Source organism: Ambystoma mexicanum, chromosome 8, assembly GCF_040938575.1.
Source record: "Ambystoma mexicanum isolate Mex_15411 chromosome 8, UKY_AmexF1_1, whole genome shotgun sequence".
Classification (NCBI taxonomy): Eukaryota; Metazoa; Chordata; class Amphibia; order Caudata; family Ambystomatidae; genus Ambystoma; species Ambystoma mexicanum.
Window position 1 is genome coordinate 354,362,515 of NC_090929.1, and position 21,293 is coordinate 354,383,807.

Consider the following 21,293-nt stretch of genomic DNA (forward strand, 5'->3'; position numbering starts at 1 on the left):
AATTTCACATCCTTACTGTTCATGGCCTGTAAGAATGTCATTGTATTTTCCCTTGTTCCCTCCCCTGCCTTGAAGCGCTTTGAAACACACTGTGTATAGGCGCTATAAAAATAAACTATCATATCATATCATGCAACCACTAAGACCAAGTATACTTGTAAAATACGGTGTGATACCTTTGGGTTTGGGCGTACAACAAATGTAATAAATAAAAATAAATATGAGATTATGTTTTGATCAACTACCCATGTATGAACGCAGAGGAGCGTGGATAAAGATCCCTTAAAACCAAAGACTCTACCGCATCTGTAATGATGAAATTTAGACTTCTCAGCATTTATGTCATGTCCAAAACTGGAGAATTTATATGTCAAAGGTGTTCATGATTTTGCTCCAAATCTTAGGCAATTTCAGAGTGACCAATTTTGGTCCCAAATTCATTCTGTGGAAACCCTGAAATTGAACTATGCTCTGTACTATATATGGCGCTTGATTTTGAAATTGCATCTGAAAATTGCTTATTATTTTTAGAGAATAGTTGATTTTATATTACCATTATTGTCTTTTAGGAACATGTAATTGATTATGGAAAACTGTTCTTAATAATTGAGTGTAAATTTGAATTTTATATTTGGTTTCGTTGTTCCTTTTACTTATCTTAAAAAATAATTTTGTATTGTAGTCTTGTATTGTGTAGGAGGAAGGATAGTTCAGGGGCAACACGTTTGTCTTGGAAGCATGACAAAACAGCGCAACACAAGTTCAAATCTCGATCCTGTGCTTAGAAACCACTCAGTGGTATTAACCGCGTTATAAAAGAATTATTATTTAAAAAAATGATATGATAGGTTAATGGTATTTTTTACCAATAAAACTAAATAAAAAATAAAAATAAAATAACAGTGCTGGGTTGTATCTTTAGGAAACTGCTTATACTTGCAGGCCAGTTGGGTATTTCACCTGCCTTGTGAGGTTATGTAGTTACCTTGTTATTCCTCTCCCACTGTTATTTTATGTTGGGTGCCTATCTGAGATGGTGTATCCACAGAAGGTCATTGGCGTGATGAGAATCCTAAAAGACATTTACTGTTTTATAGTTTACCTATGTACTATGTGTCGAGTACTTATGTACACTGATAGAGCTCTATATGTGTAACATAATGACTATATATATATATATGTATATATATATATACACTTTTCAGTAAAGTGTGCTGTATTTTCTAGAGATAAGTGTGTGGACTAATTGTACCCATGTGTCAGCCTGCTAACCCTACCAGAGAGTTATGCCTTGGTCACACTGTCCCCTTTACTTACCTTTTAAGAAAGGTTTGGATTCTCTTTCTTGCCAGGTGTGTTAGACTGCCCTTAAGGCCAGTGGTTGTAGATCTCCCAAAAGAGGCTTGTACAAAAACTGCCTTAACTGATACAAAGATGCAAGGTCATATTTATTCTAAGAAACCAATAATTAAAGTTATCTAAACATTAGTCAACCAGTAACTGTTTTCACGCTTCATGGGTACTGTATACTCAGATTTTAATTTGACATGCTTTTTAAAATGTTGAACATATTGCTTATTGTTTTTTTTAATGTATATCTCAAATTGGCGATGTAGGGTTTCTTTCAAGATAAATGAATATGAAAATATTAAAAAAACACAGCTCAAGAAGAAATACATTTAAACAGGCATGCCAATAGGGAAAGGTCAAAGGCATGGTCATAACATCCTAAAAATTGAAGAAAACCCTTAGAACAGGGTGTAGAAAAAGAAAAGTAACTGACAAAGCTGAAACAGAATGATTCACTGGGTTAGAGCTCTAGAAGGTGACACTGCAGATATCTGTGAGTCACAGATTTGAATGCAAAGTTGATTGTCATTTTTTCATCAAATCTTGAGAAAAGGAGTGGCAATTTAGAATGGACTACAAATGACATTCAAGTATGTTTAAAGCGCTTTGGTTAAAGTACTAAAATAATTAAAAATGATTAGTAATACTTTTCAAGACAATATTCTCTTTCCTTCATTTCAGTTCTTCCTGGGTGTGCGCTCTATACAAATATTATTTAAAACAGTGTTCTGAAATTTCCCTGTCAACATGGAAGAGACCTCTTAAGTTATAAATATGAGGGGGGGACCCACATTGTAGAATGTTTCCCATCACTTTAATTTAGTCATTACTGGCGCATGCTACCATTCTCCGGTTATACAGAAACAGGGTACAAAGATAGATGTTTATTTAGATCAAAATGACCATCTGATTAGCAAAGTGACATTTTTCAACACTGATTTTTTATGTTCCTTGGTTAGATGGCCAACACCAAAGCATACGGCTTAAGAATACTGGCCTGACTGCCTGGCAGTAAAATATTGGCGTACACTGACTAGAAGCTCTACCCAAGAGGGCAAAGCAAACTCTCCTTAGTGCATCCTGTAATGCTAAAAGTGCTTTACAGTCCCAGTGCTGGGAGTTCCCAATGAAGAGCTTCACAACTTCGATTCCCTGGGTCTTCATCCCAACCAATCCAGATCTTCATCATCCTCATCATCCCCAAAGAGAGGAGCAGGTGGGGGATGCCCTTTCAAACTCTGAAAGCAAAAAGAGTTCAATTTTAACAGAAATCAGAAATAGCAATGGTAAAGCAAAGTGCAGCATTATAATCAGTGATGGATGGGAGGCCCATGACATGTTAGGCTATCCAACCTTGAAAGAACATGTTCTGACAGGTCTAGTCAAGTTCCCCCTGCAGCTTCTTGTTCATCGTGAGGAACAACTGCTGAGATAACCCTGATGGCAATGGGCAATACTGCGATGTAAGACACTCTTCTCAACCTTTAAAGCTGCCTCTTCTACCACTGTATTGTGATGCAATTGTGATCTTGGCCCAATAGTACGCATCCATCCTTTAGTTCCGATACTCTCTAAACCTTCCTTCATACCACACCACCTAAAAACTGGCAAAGCCATGTCAAGAACATTGTAAAATATAATTGGCACCTTTCACCCAGGCGCCCATCTGTTGAAGTTCTTAACTAAAAGTTCATGCCTCCATGGAGGAAATGGCAGATTGTTTTCTTTCTCCCTCGTTTTGTTGTAGAATGGTCCACCAAATCTCATCTTGTTCTTAAGCTCAAAACTTTAAAATACTGCTGTTCGGGAAGAACTTTCTTTTTGCAGCTCCCCATTTACTTCAATGGGACTCCCAGTATATCTGCAGACTATTTTAAGATTCTGAGCTGATTTTAAGGAATTTGGTATTTTTAAACCTCACTCCCTGACTCAGCACACTTCGTTTTTGGGCACTACTCAGTGCTTAAGAGAACCAGTGCAGGGGTTTCATGTGCCCCCATTTAGCCCACAGTCACACTACTACCTCCCTTTGAGCAGAGTGGTGAAAGCACAGCTAGTTTTCCCATTCTTTATGGCCTATAGGTATTTTTCCCATAACAAGTGAAGCCCAGACAGGCTTGCGACAGTGGCACTTATATTTGTAACTTTCTGCATAAATTCCAGTGCCCTTTCTATTTGTTACAGTATGGTAGCTGTTGGGATGGATTTTCAGAACCTGTCCTGAGGGAGGGTTCTGAGAGGCCACCTTATTTTATTGTTGAAAAGGGAAAAGACACTTGGGTCTAGCCAAACTCAATTAAGGTAGGTGGTAGAGCAGTAAGGCTTGGACTTCATGATATATGGGGGTGGTATAAAGGTACAATGAGATACAGACAGAGCACTTAAATAAATCAAATTAGACAGTCATTATAAAAATACCATCAGGTGTGTACACACTCTAAGCAATGAAAATAACAGCAAAGAATAATTACCAAACTACTACCATATGGGATACATTACTCACCGTAATCATATTTCTGATGCTTGTATCTGCTTAGATTCACATGCTGTGCATAGGCCAACATCTAGTGGAAGCTGCAGAGTATTCCATCTTTTTTTCTCGAAACTCGAAAATGAGCGTCGACACAGGCCGTGCCAGTAATACTATCTCTAGTGTGATGTCCACTGTACCCATGATCCCTCACGCGTGTAGGACCCTCAGATTGTATTTTTTCTGAGATGAGGTAGCATGAGGAGTAGCGCGAGTACAGATTTTCCAAGCAGATAGATAAGACTACAAGCATCCATGCGCCTTCTCTCAGAGGGGAGGAAGGGCGGGCGCATGTGAATCTGAGCAGATACAAGCATCAGAAATACGATTACGGTGAGTAATGTATTCCTTCTGAGGCTTGTGGAATCTGCTTAGATCACATGCTGTGCATAGATTAGCGAGCAGTGTTAGAAGAAGGTGGGATGTGAGAAGGGTCACGAGCGAACAGATGTCTTAGAACCGCTTGTCCCACTTGAGTATCTGTCTTGGAATGAGTGTCAATGCAGTAGTGCTGAGTAAAAGTGCAAATAGAGCTCCATGTAGCTGCTTTGCAATGGTGTCAAGGGGTACATTTGCAGTGAAAGCCAGAGTGGCCCCCTTGTAGAGTGGGCTCTTGGCGTAAAAGGCAGAGTTTTTTTCAGAAAGGGAGTAACACAGCTGGATACATTTGACTATCCATTTCGAGATGGCACCTTTAGAGACGCGATTTCCCTCTCTGCCTGTAGCTACGGAGACGAACAGTTGGTCTGTTTTCCTTAGCGGTCTGGTCTTGTCTACATAGTAGAGGACTGCTCTTCGCACATCTAGAGTGTGTAGTTTCACCTTAACAGAGCTTTTGGGTTCTAGGAAGAAGGCCGGTAGCTCAATGGACTGGTTAACGTGGAACTTAGAAATGAATTTAGGTGAGAACCTAGGATGAGTTTGTATAACCAGTTTATCCTTATGAACAGTAAAGAAAGGATCCTGCACTGACAGAGCCTGAATTTCACGGACCCTTCTTATGGATGTAATGGCTACTAAGAAGGCAGTTTTATAGGTCAGGTGTTTGAGACTGGCTTTAAGCATGGGTTCAAAGGGGGGTCCCATGAGTTTAGCAAGCACCACATTAAGGTCCCATCCTGGTGGTGGGATCGAAATTGGAGGGTGAAGTCTCTTTATCCCTTCCATAAATGCTTTAACCACTGGTACTTTCCACCACAACACCTTGTTATGGGAGGTGGTGTAGGCTGACAGCGCCGCCAGGTATACCTTGAGTGAATTAAATACCAATCCTGCGTCCAGCAGGTGGAGCATGTAGGTGACAATACTGGAAGGAGTGCAATCAACCGGGTTGATATGTTTATTCTGGCAACAGATAACAAATCTCTTCCATTTATCAAATTAACAGTGTCTTGTGTTTGGTTTCCTTGATTCTTTTAGGATATCCATACATCTCTGTGGTAGATTGAGATGACCAAACTCTCTGACTTCAGGAGCCATGCTGCCAAGTTCATTGAGCTGGGTTGAGGATGCAATGTCTGTCTGCTGGGATAGTAGGTTGTGCTAGCACGGGAGTCTGATGGGTTTGCATACCGCTAGTCTGCGCAGGTGTGGGAACCAGGGTTGTCTCGCCCACATGGGAGCAACTAGGATGAGCGTCATCGATTCTCTGTGCATCTTGTTGACCACCTTCCTCATGAGAGGCGTTGGTGGAAAAGCGTAGGCAAACATCCCTGACCAGTTCATCCACAGGGCGTTCCCCCTGGAGTATGGCTGGGGAAACCTGGATGCGAATCCTAGGCATTGTTTGTTTTCGCTTGTGGCGAATAGGTCTATAGTGGGGAAACACCACTGTGAGAAGAGGTCTTCTATGACTTCTCTGTGCAGACAACATTCGTTTTCTTCTGGGAGGGGATCTCTGCTTAAGGCGTCTGCTAGTGAATTGAGATCCCCTGGAACATGTTGAGATGACAGGTAAATGTTCCGTCTGAGTGCCCATGTCCACATTTTCTGGGCAAGCCTAGACAGATTTGGTGAACGAGTTCCTACCTGTTTGTTTATGTATAACATAGCTGTTGTGCTGTCTGTCAAGATCTGCACTGACAGGTTCAACAGGTGGGGCTCGAACGCTGGAAGTGCTCTGAAGACTGCCAGAAGCTCTAGCAGATTGATGTGATTCTTGGCCACTGTGTGAGACCAGAGACCCTGAGCTGTGTGGTGAAGGAGGTGTCCTCCCCACCCCGATAGGGACGCATTTGTAGTGACTACAGCTTGTATCTCCGGATCTAAAAAGGGTTTCCCCTTTGACAGGTTCTCTCTCGTCCACAAGTGAAGACTTTGTACAAGTGTTGGCATTGGGTCGCATGCGCAGGCGCGCATGGGGAACCAGGTAAATACATGACACCATCATGCCTAGCAAATGCATCGCTTTGCGCACCCTTATCTGACGACCGGACTGATATTGAAGTATATTCCGAATTCTTTCCTCTGATGGAAAGGCCAACCCCTCTTGAGTGTTTAGGACAGCTCTTAGGAACTGTTTGGAGGTGCTTCGCACCAGGCTTGATTTTTTCTCGTTGATCAAGAAACCCAATTCGAAGAGGAGGTTGATAGTTCTTTGGCTGTTGGATCTGCAAATTACTGGGGTTTCCCCCTGGTTGAGCCAGTCATCCAGGTAAGGGTACACTGTGATTGCCTCCCTGCGCAGGTGTGCTGCCGCCACCGCCAGTACCTTGGTGAATACCATTGGAGCCGAGGCTATACCGAAGGGCAGCACCTTGAACTGGTAGTGCTGACTGTCCACCTTGAAGCGCAAGAATCTCCTGTGCGCTGGGAACATGGAAATATGAAAATAGGCATCTTTCATGTCCAATGTTGCCATGTAATCCCCTCTTTTTAGGAGGGGGATTACCTCTTGGAGAGTAGTCATGCAAAATCTTTGGGGCTTGACATATTTGTTTGCAGGGCGTAAGTCTAATACTGGGCGCATTGTCAAATCCTTTGTTGGCACAAGGAAGTAAGTTGAATAAATACCCTTGTTAACCTGGTTGCCAAGGACGAGTTCTATCATGTTCTTTGTGAGAAGATTGACGATTTCCTCGAGGAGGATCTTCTGGTGGTCCAGGGAGTGTAAATTTTGTCTTGGAGGGTGGTTGCGGGGGCGCTCCAGCAGTTCGATGCAGTATCCTGCGGACATTGTGGACAGCACCCATCTGTCCGATGTGATCCCTTCCCATGCCTGGGTGAAGTTGGAAATGCGCCCCCCTACTGGGGATGTGTGGGAAGGGACCCTGAGCGGAGCGTCACTGTTTGCCGGGAGGCGTACCGCCTCTGCTTGGGCTGCCTCTTCCTCTACCACAGCTCCTCTTGTTACCTCTGCCGTAACTTTGGGTAGTCTGTTGGTTGCCACCCCACGATGTACCCTGCCCCTGTGCGTAATTGGAGCCCCTCTGGGAATTTTGGCTGTGTGAGCGACGAAAATTAATATTCCCTCTTTGGTTCGTGGGTTTATTAGTCAATTGTCCCAGGGACTTTAGGGTATCGTACTCGTCTTTGGCAGTTTTGAGTGCCTCCTCTACTGCTTTGCCAAACAAGACATTCGGTTCAACCGGCATGTAGATAAGGGTAGTCTGGGTCTCGGGTTTAAACCCTGACTGTCTGAGCGAAGCGTGCCTCTTAATATCGGTGCTCTCTGCGATGAGCCGGCCTGCATTATCTGCGGCGTCAAAGGTCGTCTTTAGAATGCATCCGGACACGGCTCTACCCTCCGACGCGATCTGGGCTAACTGGCCCTTTAGTGGTTCCGGTGCGGAGGAAATGAGAGCAGCTACCTTCTCCCACTGGTAGCAATTATAGCTTGCCAGCAGAGTGGTGGTATTGGCTATTCTTGCTTGGTAAGCGGAAGTGGAGGGTACTTTCCTTCCTAGACTATATATTTTCTTGCTCTCCTTGTCTGGGGGAGCTTCAGATGATGCTAGGGGAGTACCCACTCTTTTCCTGGTGGTAGTGACTACCAGTGAGTCGGGCTTAAGTTGACCCCTTATGTAAAGTGGGTCAGACTGGGCGGCCCTGAACATCTTTTCGATTCTGGGGTTGACAGCCCTGGTGAGATTAGGGGTGAGGAGGGAAGGATTAATTCTGTGTTGGATGGACTTAAGAATTTGAATGGCTTGAGCAATGGGTTTTTTGTCGCCCATGATCTCCTCTGCAAAGACCCTCTCTTCTTGAGCCCCTTGAGTGTCTATGAGGAAGTGCTCTGCAGCTCTAGCTAAGACCTCATTTAGAAGGGGCTGGTTATCTACGGGTGAGTCGGTGACCTGTGGTTCTTTACGAATAGGAGAGTGTATATTGTAGACTTCTGCCTCGTCTTCCTCCTCCTCATCCTGGTCCTAGTCATCTCCATAATAATCGACCCCCGTTTGGTCGTCCAGCCTCTGTATGCCTGGATCTTCAGCATACTGATGGTAAGGTTGAATGTAGTAAGGGTCTGAAATCAGGCCCTGAGCTGGAGTCTCAACCTGAAGGAGGAGGGTTGACAGGGGTACTTTGATAGCTCAGAAAATGCTCTGGTTTTTTTTCGTAGACATTAGCCAAGGAAGACATTCTTCTCATCACACTGTCTATGTCCTCAGTGCTCCATTCTCTGGAACTGGGGATGGCAACCTCCTCTTGAGGTTCCTCTTCTATTCCCATATCCTGAGGAGTGGGAGGGATAAGTTTGGGTGTAGTGACAGGGACAGGGGTCTTGGATTTAACTTTATCTGAAGACCTGTGTTTGTCCTTGTGTACCTGGGGTGCAGAAGTTGAGTATGATGACATTTTCTGCTGTTTGTCCCCTTTACCATGAGTAGAAGAGTGTTTCCCTGATGGTTTGACCTTCTCAGACTCTTTCGACGCCTGCCGTCGAGATTCGGGGGTGTGTTTAGTAATCTCTGAATCTTTCAAGTGTGCACGTCGACTTTCGGAGGCAGACGCCGATCGGCTGCCGGAGCCAACTCTAAGCGTGCAGCTTGGGGGTGGAGGTCGGATTCGTCTGCTGACGACCATACCTCCGTGACTTTGGGGAGCGAGGCACTCTTGGCAACTGTGGACGGTTGCCGTGTGTCGTGATGTGAACATGACCTGGAACGCCCAGAGGACACCGATTCTGTGGACCGCTCTCTACGTGCCTCCTTTTTCCGTGAACTCGACACGCGTGTCGAGTCTTGGCTGGGTTTAGTGTGTTTAGGTGTAGTAGTCTGGGTAGCGCTCGTGTCACCGGGTGTGGTCCCCATAACTGCCCCGCCGGGTAAACCTCTGAGGTCGAGGACTAGCGCTTGGGTGTCTCTCGACGCCCCTGTGCCCTCGCCGTCCGAAAGGGCGGCGTTGCTGCCATCACTGAAGGATCCCACCGCTTCCATGGCCTCGAGCTGCCTGGCGTGATGGGCCCAACTTTTAGTGGAGCGGTCCTTTAGTGTCTTAGACTTAAAAAGGCTACGCGCTCTGCAGTTAGCTTCGGGGTGGTCCCTAGGCAAACATAGATTACAGGTGGCGTGTTTGTCAACCCAAGGGTACTTGCGGTTGCACTTGGGGCAAAATATAAATGGAGTACTCTCCATATGTCACCTTATGGCAGTGGGCTAGTGTATGTAGGAAATAATAAAGAGTGTGAGTATGTTTCCACCCCCCACTCTCCCTACTTGCAGGGCCAAGGCCAGAGGCCTTCCGAGGCCCGGGCCGAAGCCAGAGGCCTTCCGAGGCCCAAAGACCGTCGTGCAGTCTCGACGGTTGTTTGTTCTTCGGACCGGCGTCGATCTTCTGAATCTCGATGTGGCGGTGAAAGAACGGGGAAATTTAGATGATTTTTTACAATATAGCAGAAAGCCAGGGAACTCCGCAACAATGCTTCCGACAAGTATGGTGGAAAAAAACAATCTGAGGGTTCTACACGCGTGAGGGATCAAGGGTACAGTGGATGTCACACTAGGGATAGTATTACTGGCACGCCCTGTGTCGACGCCCATTTTCGAGTTTCAAAAAACAAACTGTAATACTCTGCAGCTTCCACAAGGTGTCGGCCTATGCACAGCATGTGATCGAAGCAGATTCCACAAGCCTCAGAAAAATATATACATTCACAATGTGTGATCTCATTAGAGATCATCAACAGTTTACTTTTAATTACTTGGAAATTACTCTTATTAAACATGGAAAACTATACGCAGTAATACAATTCAAACAAACCAATATAAGGACACTGTAAAAGCAAATGAAACTATATACCATACGTTAAAAAAATCCCCTAGACTTAAAACATTCTTCCTTGTGTGACAAACCCTTGGATGCCGTCACTTCTCCTAAAGGGGGAGCCCCTCCCACCATTCTAGCTTTCCGCAGAGGCGAGACTGGGAGGTTAGGAGAAAAACTCACTAAGGACTTGCAGAACTATCTGAGAAGCCAGAGGAACTGCATTGGGAAAAGCCACAGCTGCACCACCAGCCGAAGGAGCAACGCCCAACCTGGGAGATTCGAGCGAGACGCAGAGAAGAAAAAACCTTTCTGGTCTCAGAGGAAGCAAGAATCCGGTGCATTGGAGTGAACCGAGAGCAGCCCTGGGAGCGGGAGACTAGTACCAGAAACGAGAAGCTGGGATCTAGAGCTGGCAGGCAAACACATGTGCAGCCCAGCAAATGACCGCAAGCACCCAAGGAGGATTGGTAGAGCGTCCACATGCCTGCGAAGGTAAAGGGCTAGACGCCAGTGCCGATGTGGGCTTGGAAAGCAGGGTCTGGGACCCACATTGAGAAACAAGGTATCTTTCCCATGACAGTACTTGGCGACAGAGGGAGCCAAGCTGGTCAGAGGAAGCCAAGCTGGTCAGAACAAAACGTAAGAGAAATCATGGTCTGAGACCCACATCCAAAAATGAGGAGTCTTCCTCCCAGGAACGCCTGCCGCAAGAGAGTGAACCAGGTGGGCCAAACCAAAGAGAGGGAGAAGAGGATCCGAGATACATTTATCAGTAGTGAACTGAGTAAAGTAAGCCTAAAAAGGGGTAATGGGAAGGGAGACATTCACCCTTGTGTTCTGAACTGCAAAGTAAGCCCGATAAAAGGTCACGGGAAGGGAGTCATTCCCCTGGCATTGTGAAAACACAGAGCAAGATTTCCAGGAACCCAATAGTGAAGAAACAACTATGGGAAATATGAAATGTTGATGTTTGAATTGGAACTTCACTTTGAGTTTGAACTGAGAACTTTACTACTTTACAATACAGAACACCTTGGAGAGGGATTGAGACCTGGGGAAGGGAGTCATTCCCTCAGTAAAGATCCCACCTAACAACTGGAACTATGATCCGTTGTCCAGAATTAGGGAGCCATTCTTCTGGACCAAGACGATCAACTACCTCTTTCGCTTAGTTACAAATGTAAAAGACAGAAATAGGTTTTGACACAGGACGGTAGGCTCTGGAGTTACGTGGATATCCTGACCGATTCCTTAGTATTTTAGTTGAGGTAAGGAAACCGCTCTTAGAGTTAGGGAGAGATAGGTTTTTTTCCTTTATTTTCTGGAATAACAAAAGTTTATCCCAAAAGCTATGCCACTTGTGTGTCAGTCTTCTCCTTCTGCACCCTTACACTTGCTAGGGTGAGTGGGCCTAGTGCCATTAAGAGTCCTAAGTCACCAGAAGAAAACTTTGTTAAGGAGTCTGGAGTCTTAAGTGAATAAAATAAATAGCGGCAAAGCCAGCAGGTGAGTACACTGTTCTAGTGATGAAAGAAGATACGTCCCAATGATTCCCAACCAGACCACTCTAGAGGAAACCAGGGAGAAATCCTTGGCCACAACACCACTGATCCTGTTGGTTCTGTTGCTTTGGATCTGGCTAGGAAGTGGTCCAGAGCTCCGACACGACAGCTCCTGATGCTTTGCAGCTGGATGACACAGTAATGCAGACCATCATGAGTCCCATGATGACAGGATCTCCAGGATAAGTTGGAAGTGGGCAACAGCCGAGATCATGGCACTCAGGCGGCAGCAGGTGATTCCCATTGTAAAGAAACTACTCTAAGAAGACCCCTCTTCAAAATGTAGAGCATTAGCTGCAGGAGGACTGTTCCGGGGCCACAAGCGGAAAGTTGAAACTGGGATCGATGGGGCGCTGGGAACCGGTGAGCGAAGATTGCGGACGTTACCTAAGCTCTGTGCAGAGTGGAGCCCGGGACGGTTGACTCTCCATCTGTACACCAATTTTATGTGACCTGAAAGCATATTCCCAACACCGAAGCCGATGTGCATGCTTGGTCCAAGTTTCAGCTCAGAATACGTCTCCACGCCACAACGGATATCGGTGTGACTCTCTGAGCCTGCGACGGCGGCATGTTCCAACTTCCCAAGGCGTCCGAGCGGGAGAGCTTCAGAAAGTGCCGGGAGTGAGCGCCGGCTTGTGAAGCGGAGACCATTAACCTGCGGTGGGAAGCATCTGTGTCGCCTGCAGTGAATCTGAGGGATCAGGGGTCCAGTGCAGGGTGTCTCTCTGCAGCCCTGCGCTGCCATGTGCACCAAGCGCAGTTGAGCGGTAAAAGCAGCCTGAGAAGGGGTTGGGGTTGCCTACGCCCGGTTGGTGGTGTGGGGTCTGCCCCAATCACTGGAGGCTGCCGACACTGCATTGCAGGTGGACTGTGGTCGCTGGGACGAGGCAGCAACGGAGATCAGTGGCACCGGGAGACGAGGTGAGAGGGTGCAGATACTTTGCTGAGGCCCGCGTCGGACCGCGGCCTGAACAGATTCATAGTGCAGTGCTATTTTGTAGATACACAGATCCAGCGAGATATACAGTCGCTGCGTGTGTGTGGTTTCTTTAAAGCACTCCACAGCAGCCACCAGCTTGCAATCTTATTCTGCATACTAATGGCACAGGCCATCAAGTAATAAAGAATGCTTCTGCAGTGTCGAATCCTGCTTAATTAATTGGCAGTGATAGTGGCGAACTATGTGCTGAGAGTATTAGGTGAATTGGAGACTATGAGTGTTTCTGCTAGTGGCCATCATAAGTCCGGCCCCACTGTCTACTGAGCAAATTTGGGAGGCGCGGAGTGTAGTGTGATCAAATCTTCAGTGGTGTTCTGAATTCTATATACCTCCACATTTATTCTCTACTAAGATGACAAAACGAGTTGGAGCCAAAAAAGGAGGTGCCACGGACAGTTTCACCAAGCCGACTCCGAAAACCAACAGCACCAAAACTGAGGTGGCCAACTCTGAGTCCGTGGGAAGGGGGGTATGGAGTCGGCAGAACTGAAATATATGGATCGACCAGTGGCAGCGAGGCGGTATGGGGAAGCAGATAGGCTTGGAAGATAACTAGCCCACGTAGCAAAAAAAGGAGAGGGGGTTGACGCTTATCCCTTCCATTATTGACACAGGGCCCACAACGACGATGAAATAAATGCGGTGTTTCACCGATTTTATACTTCTCTGTATTCACCCAAAGGAATAACGTCGGACGCTGAGATTGCAAAATATTTGAGTAGGATTCAGACAACTTTATTGTCAGGAGAGACCAGAGAATCACTAGAAATCCTGTTGACGATCGATGAAATTAAAAAAGCTATATCAGAATTACCAAATGGGAAAGCCCCAGGGTCGGACGGATTTGTAGCCGAGTTCTACAGAGAGTTTAAAGATATTTTAGCCCCATATTTGCTGAAAGTGTGAAAGGAAACACTCAAAGCTGAAACCATGCACAAAGCAATTATTCTACTTTTGAAACCTGGCAAAGAAGCAAGGGAATGTGGGTCATATAGACCCTTACCACTCAAATATTTACGCAAAGATCTTCACCAAGGAACAAGTTACTTACCTGTAACTGTTGTTCTCCAGCATGGGTCTGGCATGGATTCACATGCTCATGACCAGTGATTGGTTGTTACTACGAAAGACAGATCAGAAACGAAACTGATACTGGTTTTTTCTTTACCAAGGATTCCCAGCCTGACGACGGGGAACTTTCTGCAGAACTTTCTGCACCGCAGAACTTTCTGCAACGGTACAGGGACTTTGTTGCGGGCCTTCTGGCCGAAAGCAACACTTCCATCACGTCTTCAGGGAGGTCCTAATCCTTATACCTCATCCTTTCAGAAACCAAACAAGAAGGGTGAGAGACTTGACCTCTGGTAGGAGAACCTGACCCCCCTCCCGTGAGAGCATATTGTCTCGGTAGGGAAGATGGCGTGGAGGGCAGATGGACATGTCGAGAAGGTCCGGGTACCACGCTCTACTGGCCCATGCCGGAGCAATGAGGATAATTCGGGAACAGAACCTCCGTAACCTCTGCAGCACTTGCGGAATGACGGGGACTGGAGGAAACGCGTACAGCAGTGGGAAGGACCACTCCACTACGAACGCGTTCCCTAAGGCTCCGTGAGCAGAATCTTTCCCATTTCCGGTTGACACTGGTGGCGAAGAGATCCACTTGTGGGGTCCCCCAAAGGGCGAAGATCTCCAGGAGAACCTCCAGAGCCAGCTCCCACTCGTGAGAGACTGTGCTCTGCCTGCTCAGACCATCCGCTGCCTCGTTTTCGTCTCCGGCCAGATGAACTGACGAGATCGAAATTTCCTGCTGGATGGCCCAGAACCAGAGCTGCATCGCCTCTCTGCACAGAGGGAGAGACCCTGCCCCCCCATTTATGTTGAGGTAGCGCTGGCCACTGTATTGTGCGTCAGAATCAGGACATTCTTCCCCCGCACAGACGGCATAAAAGCCTTCAGGGATAGCCTGACGGCCCTCAGCTCCAACAGATTGATATGGAGTCTGGACTCTGACGGAGACCAACGACCGCTGACTGTCAACTCATTGGCAAGAGCTCCCCATCCCGTGAGGGATGCGTCCGTCACGATCATCACCTCCAGCCAGGGAAGCCAAAACGGAGCCCCCTTCATCAGATTGCATTCGACAGCCCACCACAGAAGATCCTGGGCGACCGAGGGCAGCACCTGAACGGGATCTGACATCCTGCCGGAGGCTTGCGACCACTGCATCTTGAGAGCCCACTGCAGAGATCTCATCCGCAGCCTGGCCTCTGGCACCAGAAGAATGCAGGATGCCATGAGGCTGAGCAACGGAACGGAGCCCTGTGATTCGAAAATTGCCATCATCTCCTTACGAAATGCGTCCCATTCCGCAGGAGAGGAATGCTTGTTGGGTCTGGTGGAGTCCTCGGACGAGGAAGGCGACCGGTGACTGCGCTTCTGCGAGTGCCTAGAAGAGGCAGAGGAATGGCGGGAACCACTCTGGGACCGAGACCCCCCTGGACTTGTGCCAACGCGGAGAGTAGCCCCTCGAATCGTCAGTCGAAAGCCCAGCGGATTTCGACTTTCGGGGTTTGGAAACCCTACCTACAGATAGCTTTTTCTTCTGCTCCCGCAAGGCCTTCGACGTCAAAGACTGGCAATCGTCACAGTCATCGGTGGCGTGGTCCTCGCCGAGGCACCAGAGGCATACGTCGTGTGGGTCTGTAAGCGACATCTTGGAACCGCAGTGCTGACATTTCTTGAAGCCCGACCGTGGGGTAGAAGAAGATGAAGACATGATCTTTCACAAAAACCAAGAACAAAGAACCGATTCAATCAGGAGAAGAACCGAGGCACGCTGAGATTCCGAAGCGAACACTCGCAGAAAAAATGGAACGGAATCTACGGGCATCATGCGTCCTACTTATAACATCCGGTGACATCGGCTCGACGGAGGCCCTCGAGGACAGCTTATCGATGTCATCGACCCAGGACGCAGACGCCGAAAGATTTTCCGAAGCAGCACAGCTGTGGTGATTACCTGTCATAGATGTGGAATACTTCGGAGGACACAATCCCCTCGAAACTTAACTACGGTTTGGTCCCCAACTCATCTCATGTATATGCTTGCTGTATTCACAACCATTTGCTCTCATTTGCACCAATGGCATGCATCCCTAGGGTAATGCTGCGGGGGGTGGTACGAGGCAGGGATGCCCCCTATCACGGTTTCTGTTTGTACTGGTGATTGAACCTTTGGACGATCTGATACACAATCAATTCCGTGCTGCGGGCTTGCTTCTGGGTGGGAGGCCCGAAATCATTTCACTATATGCAGATTATATATTTCTGTATGTTGGAGAGCCTGCAATCCATTTACCCAAGGTATTAAAGGCAGTGGTGGAATTTGGCAGACACTCTGGTCTACGTTTAAATTCTTTTAAATCTGAAATATTTCCAATGACAGAGGTCACACGCAGGCCGACAGACATTGGTATCCTCTCGTGGGCAGCGTTGGATTTTAGGTACTTGGGGATCAGAGTAGCTCGCAATAAAGCATTGACTTACGAATCAAACTATGTGTAACGCTCACCTGATTCCCACGGAGGCACCGACCCGTTCTGGACTGCTACAACTTCTTCCATGGTAAAGCGTAGTGCTTGGAAGATGGACTGGACTGGACCCCCAAACCTCGTCTGTCTGGCCCATAGAATAATCCTTCTGTAGATGGGAAAAGGGAGTTAACTGTCTGCTAGATTGTGTGTGAGATTCCCCCTTTTTCCCCTTCTCACCCTCCTCAAACCCTAGCTGTGCCTTCCGCAGACTCTCACCTTAATTTCTGTATGGACGAGCTCTCCATCCTGCTTCTGACGCAGGGGCGCGTAGATTTCCAGTTACTTCACTGGATCTCGGATTTGGCAAGGGTTCGATGTCTGCTTGCCTTTACCAAAATGCTGCCGTAAGTATATAGTTCAAAAGATCAAGTCTTATTTGTCCCTTGGCCTTTGTTTAATTTTCAGGGACTAGGTGAGGAATCCGTGTGGAGGAATGGATTCGCCGAGGTAAGCTCAGGTGAGTACTTTTAATGAAGGTGTGCCGTAGTGGTTTGCTCCGACACCTTAATGAGTGTGTCTTATTTCCCCATAGGGGCTGGAGTACGGAAATCCAGAAAAGCCGCTCCGACCCAAAAAGGGAACTGAGGTCCCAACAAAATTCAGGTAAGACTTAAGGTGAGTAATCTGTCCTTTTGCAATTAGTTTGTTGCTCACCTTGTTTTGTCCTTTTTCTCCGTAGGTCTTGAATGCGAGCGATGTCGCCTATGGGCGCTGAAAAGGTTGCCGGCGCCACTTGAAGGTAAGTGGAAGCGGCGCGGCAGCATGAGAAGCGGAGCGCTTCTAACTATTGTCTTTCTTTTCCGTAGGTGCTGGGATGCGGCCGATGTCGCCTACGACCGCTGAAGAGCTAGACAGCGCCACGTGAAGGTAAGTGGAAGCGGTGCTGCAGCGAGCGATGAGATGCGTTTCTAACCCTTGACTTTCTTTTGCAGGATCGATGGAGTGAAGAATCCGGATGCTGGATGAAGGTAGGTAATGTCCTAATGCTTGCCTTTCTCTGCTTGCAGGTGTTCCAGGTGCTGGCGGGCGTGGCAGGAGCCAGGATGCAGGAGCCGACTCGGTGAGCGTCCTGCTGCAGATGCAGAATAACGCGAAGCACGTGTGGCCATCCGGGCGTGGTTTAAATAGCCTTGGAAGAGCTTCAGGTGAATGTTCTTCCACTGGCCCCACCCGAGTAAGAAAAGAGTTCCTGAAAGAAAATAGTTCCTCCCCAGCCTTAGTTGGCTTGGAGCTTCAGACAGCATGGTCTGCCTCGGGTGAGTATGCAGCATGGTCTGCCTCAGGTGAGTTCACCCAAGCATTACCATATGTTCTGCCATGATGAGCCTGGCGCCTATGGCGCCAGGACAGATGCCTTGGTCCAAAGAGCCCCTATAGGGGTTTGCTGGGTCCTGCTTGGCGAGTATGAAGTCTGCTTCCGGGGACGCTGGGCCTGACCTGGCTCCTCGGGAGCAGGCATCATGACACTATGGCGCGCATTTGATCCAGTTAAAGAATAAATTGAAAAGACAGTCATATTCCAATATCTCCCGCTGGGAAACTAACTCTATTGAATAGTTTGTCTTACCCAAATTGCTGTACTACTTTCATAACATTCCTTTGTTTCCTGGCAGAGGATTCTTCTCTGCACTCTTGGGGCTGTGTACATCATTTGTCTGGGCAGAAAGGGCAGTGCGTATGAAATGGGTACGTTTGACTCAACCTAATGTGAAGGGCGGCTTGGCTGCGCCAGACTGAGAATTATATTACATAGTGGCACAACTGCATTTACGGAATATACTGAGTAGAAGATGAGCTGGACATGCTTCATGTTCAGCTGGAAAGACTCCTAGTAGGCTCCTCCCCCTCGATACTAGTACTGGCTAGTAATGCATACTGTAATATTGATGAATTAGACCCGGTTGGTGCAACTAGAGGTGCCTGGTGTAGTCTGAACAGGAAAACAAAAGTATCACACCCTTATGATAGAAACGTGCTGCTCTGGGGAATGACAGCAGCAAACACTACAACTGACAAGTATATAGAGAGGGTATGGGGAAGGGTGGGGATTCAAGCAATAGGAAGCCTATTTGTTGAAGGAAAGTTTGTTGAATGGGATGTAGTGAAATCTTATGTCGGGCGGGGGAGTGGGGGCAATCCAGAAACTGCAATACTTGCGTATTAGATAGGCCATTGCTGAACACTGGCCGTAGTTCCCCTCTAAACCTAGCTCACAAGCATGCTTGAAGTACATACTATCACAAGGGGGAGGTAAGAAAAGCATTTTGACACTATATAAAATGGCGCAAATGATGATAAGCTGTGGAGGACTAGATAATATAAGGAAATGGGAAGCTTATTTGGGGGTCGAGATTTCCGAGGAAATGTGGACACGTCACTGTCAACTGATAAAAGGGGTATCAATGAACTCAAGACATGACTTATTCACTTTAAAATTATAAATAGACTACATTATACTCCCGCTACATTGTTGAAGTTTAGCCCATCTGGAATTAAAACATGTCCCAGATGTGGTGGTTCAGATGCTGATATAGAACACATGTTGTGGGATTGCCCCAAATTGGTGGAATATTGGAGTGCGGTTAAAAGCACATTATATGTCATACTGGGTCAGAAACTGCATCTTTCTCGAGGGCAATGTTTTTTGGGATACACAGGGAAACTGGGGAGAATACAAAGCAGACTGTTAAACTTGTGTCTACTAATGGCTAAAAGATCTATCCTACTACGCTGGGCATGGAAGTGTCCCCCCCCATGTGGCAAGACTGGCTTGATGAGGTAATATGTGCCAATACCACAGAAGAACTTTATATATCAACGATTCCAGTGTCTCACTTCCCTAAAGACATTTGGCAAGAGTTCTGTTCATATGTAGCTTTGCCCAACCACGATTGAAAGGAACAGTTACTGTAAGTGCAATACTCCATTTGATGCTGCTTGTATGTGCTTAAGTATGAGATCTTAAATGTAATGCTCTTCGGGAATCCCGATTACATGTCAGAGGTTAACTCAATATATTGTTTCACTGTACATTATGGAATGTGTCTATGTTTGGTATCTCTCGCGAACTGTACACAGAGTGCATAATAAAGAAAGGTTTTTTTTTAAATGTAAAAAAAGAAACTGGGATTGATGCACAGCAGATGACCTGGACAGAGCTTGCCAGGCCACACATTGGTTCCGGGACACTTCCAAAGGATCCAGAGGGCAGGATCTGCATGCAGGTGTTTGGAATGGTTGGTCCCACCAGCCTACGTGTCGAAGCACCAACAAGGGTCTTCGGGAGATCGGTTCAGAGAAGCAAGGCTTCAGCAAGCTGCAGCTCTTTGGAGGGGTCTTGGCTCCAACAATGATCTCAAGAATGATTGTTGGAGTTCTCCTTTTATGCTGAATTCCAGCCTGGGTCATCCCAGCCAACCAATGGAAAGTATATGTACCATTCAAAGTGGCAAGGGATACCCAATCATGGACAGCCTCTTGCCTTACATCTGCTCAGCAATAGACATACCCCAAGCCAGTGTGTAGATTGGGACCAGACAGTCCTCGCACCCACATTCGGCCAGATACTCGCACTGTATCTTTCCCAGGAAAGCCAAAGCTATGCACAGGAAAGGGCTTTCCATGTATGGCATTTCCAGACCTGAGAGCAAGAAGAGGGCCAATGGACAAAAGGGCCAAAGCCATAGCAAAAAACATGTTGCACTGCCATTTTCAGTATGTATGGTACTCTAAATGGCATTGTGCAGTGAAATGCAAAAGTATACGTAGGAAAAGTGAATAACAGGGCAGAAAAGTATCTGTTGCTTACCAGCCAGTCTTGAACACATTGCAAAAGTACCAAAAATGTTACTTAAAGAACAATAAGAAGGCCTACAAAATACCCCTGCCACACTTCACAGTATGGTGATGTGAGAATCTTAAAAACAACAAGGAATGTCGAAAAGGAGTCCCCCCGCTGCACTAGAAGCCCTATATACTGCCCCCAAAACAGATTAGCTAGGCAAGGTAAGTACAGCAAAAAGACTTTATTTACTTCCAAAAGACAGGACAGGAATCAAATGGCAAAACAATAGAGAGTTTCATTCATGTCAATGGAGGCAAAGCTGCAACAAGAAAATCTTTCCTAATAGTAGCCATTTGTGCACCAGAGGGCTCAAAATGGTTGGCAAAGTTGTTTAATCGCTGCCTTTATTCTTCACTGCCAGTTTGTTCGGCTTGCTCCCGGGGAAATGTAGGATGTGGTCATATATGGATATCCTCTTTGCAAGCTCTTTCCAGAGCCAGAGAGTAGTAGCCTTTTGTGTGCATAGAACTGTTTCAGGCTGGGCACGGGGCAGCATATGTCCCAAATACACATCCTGGACCTTGTGTGAGGTCATGAATGCACCAAACCTGGCTGTCATAATTGGACAGCCGCCTAGGGTTTGAATATCACAGAGCCCCGAATAGGTAGGCCGAGGTCCCACAGCCCAGGATTGTATGTATCTGGAGCAGATCCAGAACCTTTGTTCAGTCAAACACAAGGGGATGCTGTGATGTTATCCCTTTTTATAAAGCACTGATGGCCCAAACCTATTAAAGCACTTTAGCAACTGGAAGACTGCTACTGGGACTACCATTGCCCAAGCTCTCTACCACAAGGCACATTTCTGCTCTTCTATCAACATGGAAAAACTTCCATTATACCTTCCCTCCTTCAACTAGTAGACCCAACTAGTTGAGAGTTCTGTATAGTATCTTACTCCCTAGCAAGATATGCCTGGATCAGAGATGACATGGAGCAGGAACCAGGATGACCCAAGTAAGTAACAAACAGAAGATGCTTTATTGTTCTTGGTTACATAGGTGCAGATCATGAAAGGTAGGAGAGAAGGTCACAAGCATCTGTCCTGGTTACATGCCATACTCCAAGTCCCAACCATCACTCTCTGAAACCCCAAAGCCTCCAACACTCCAGGCTCCACCTCACCATTCTATGAGGCCCTGCATTCACTCAGACAGTCACACTAATCATCCAGGATACAACATATCTCCCTCCTTAAAAA

General features: G+C 46.8%; 1 protein-coding gene across 6 annotated transcripts in view; it reads right to left on the bottom strand.

The window, feature by feature from the left end:
- Positions 1-1,520: 1,520 nt before the first annotated feature.
- Positions 1,521-21,293, bottom strand: part of FKBP15 (FKBP prolyl isomerase family member 15) — a 2,419,492-nt gene continuing 2,399,719 nt past the window's right edge. For all 6 annotated transcript variants that reach the window (XM_069609812.1, XM_069609811.1, XM_069609809.1 and 3 more), the window contains one exon: positions 1,521-2,588. In XM_069609812.1, coding sequence (XP_069465913.1) covers positions 2,511-2,588 — 78 coding nt within the window. In that variant the 3' untranslated portion in view covers positions 1,521-2,510. The remainder of the gene's footprint in view (positions 2,589-21,293) is intronic.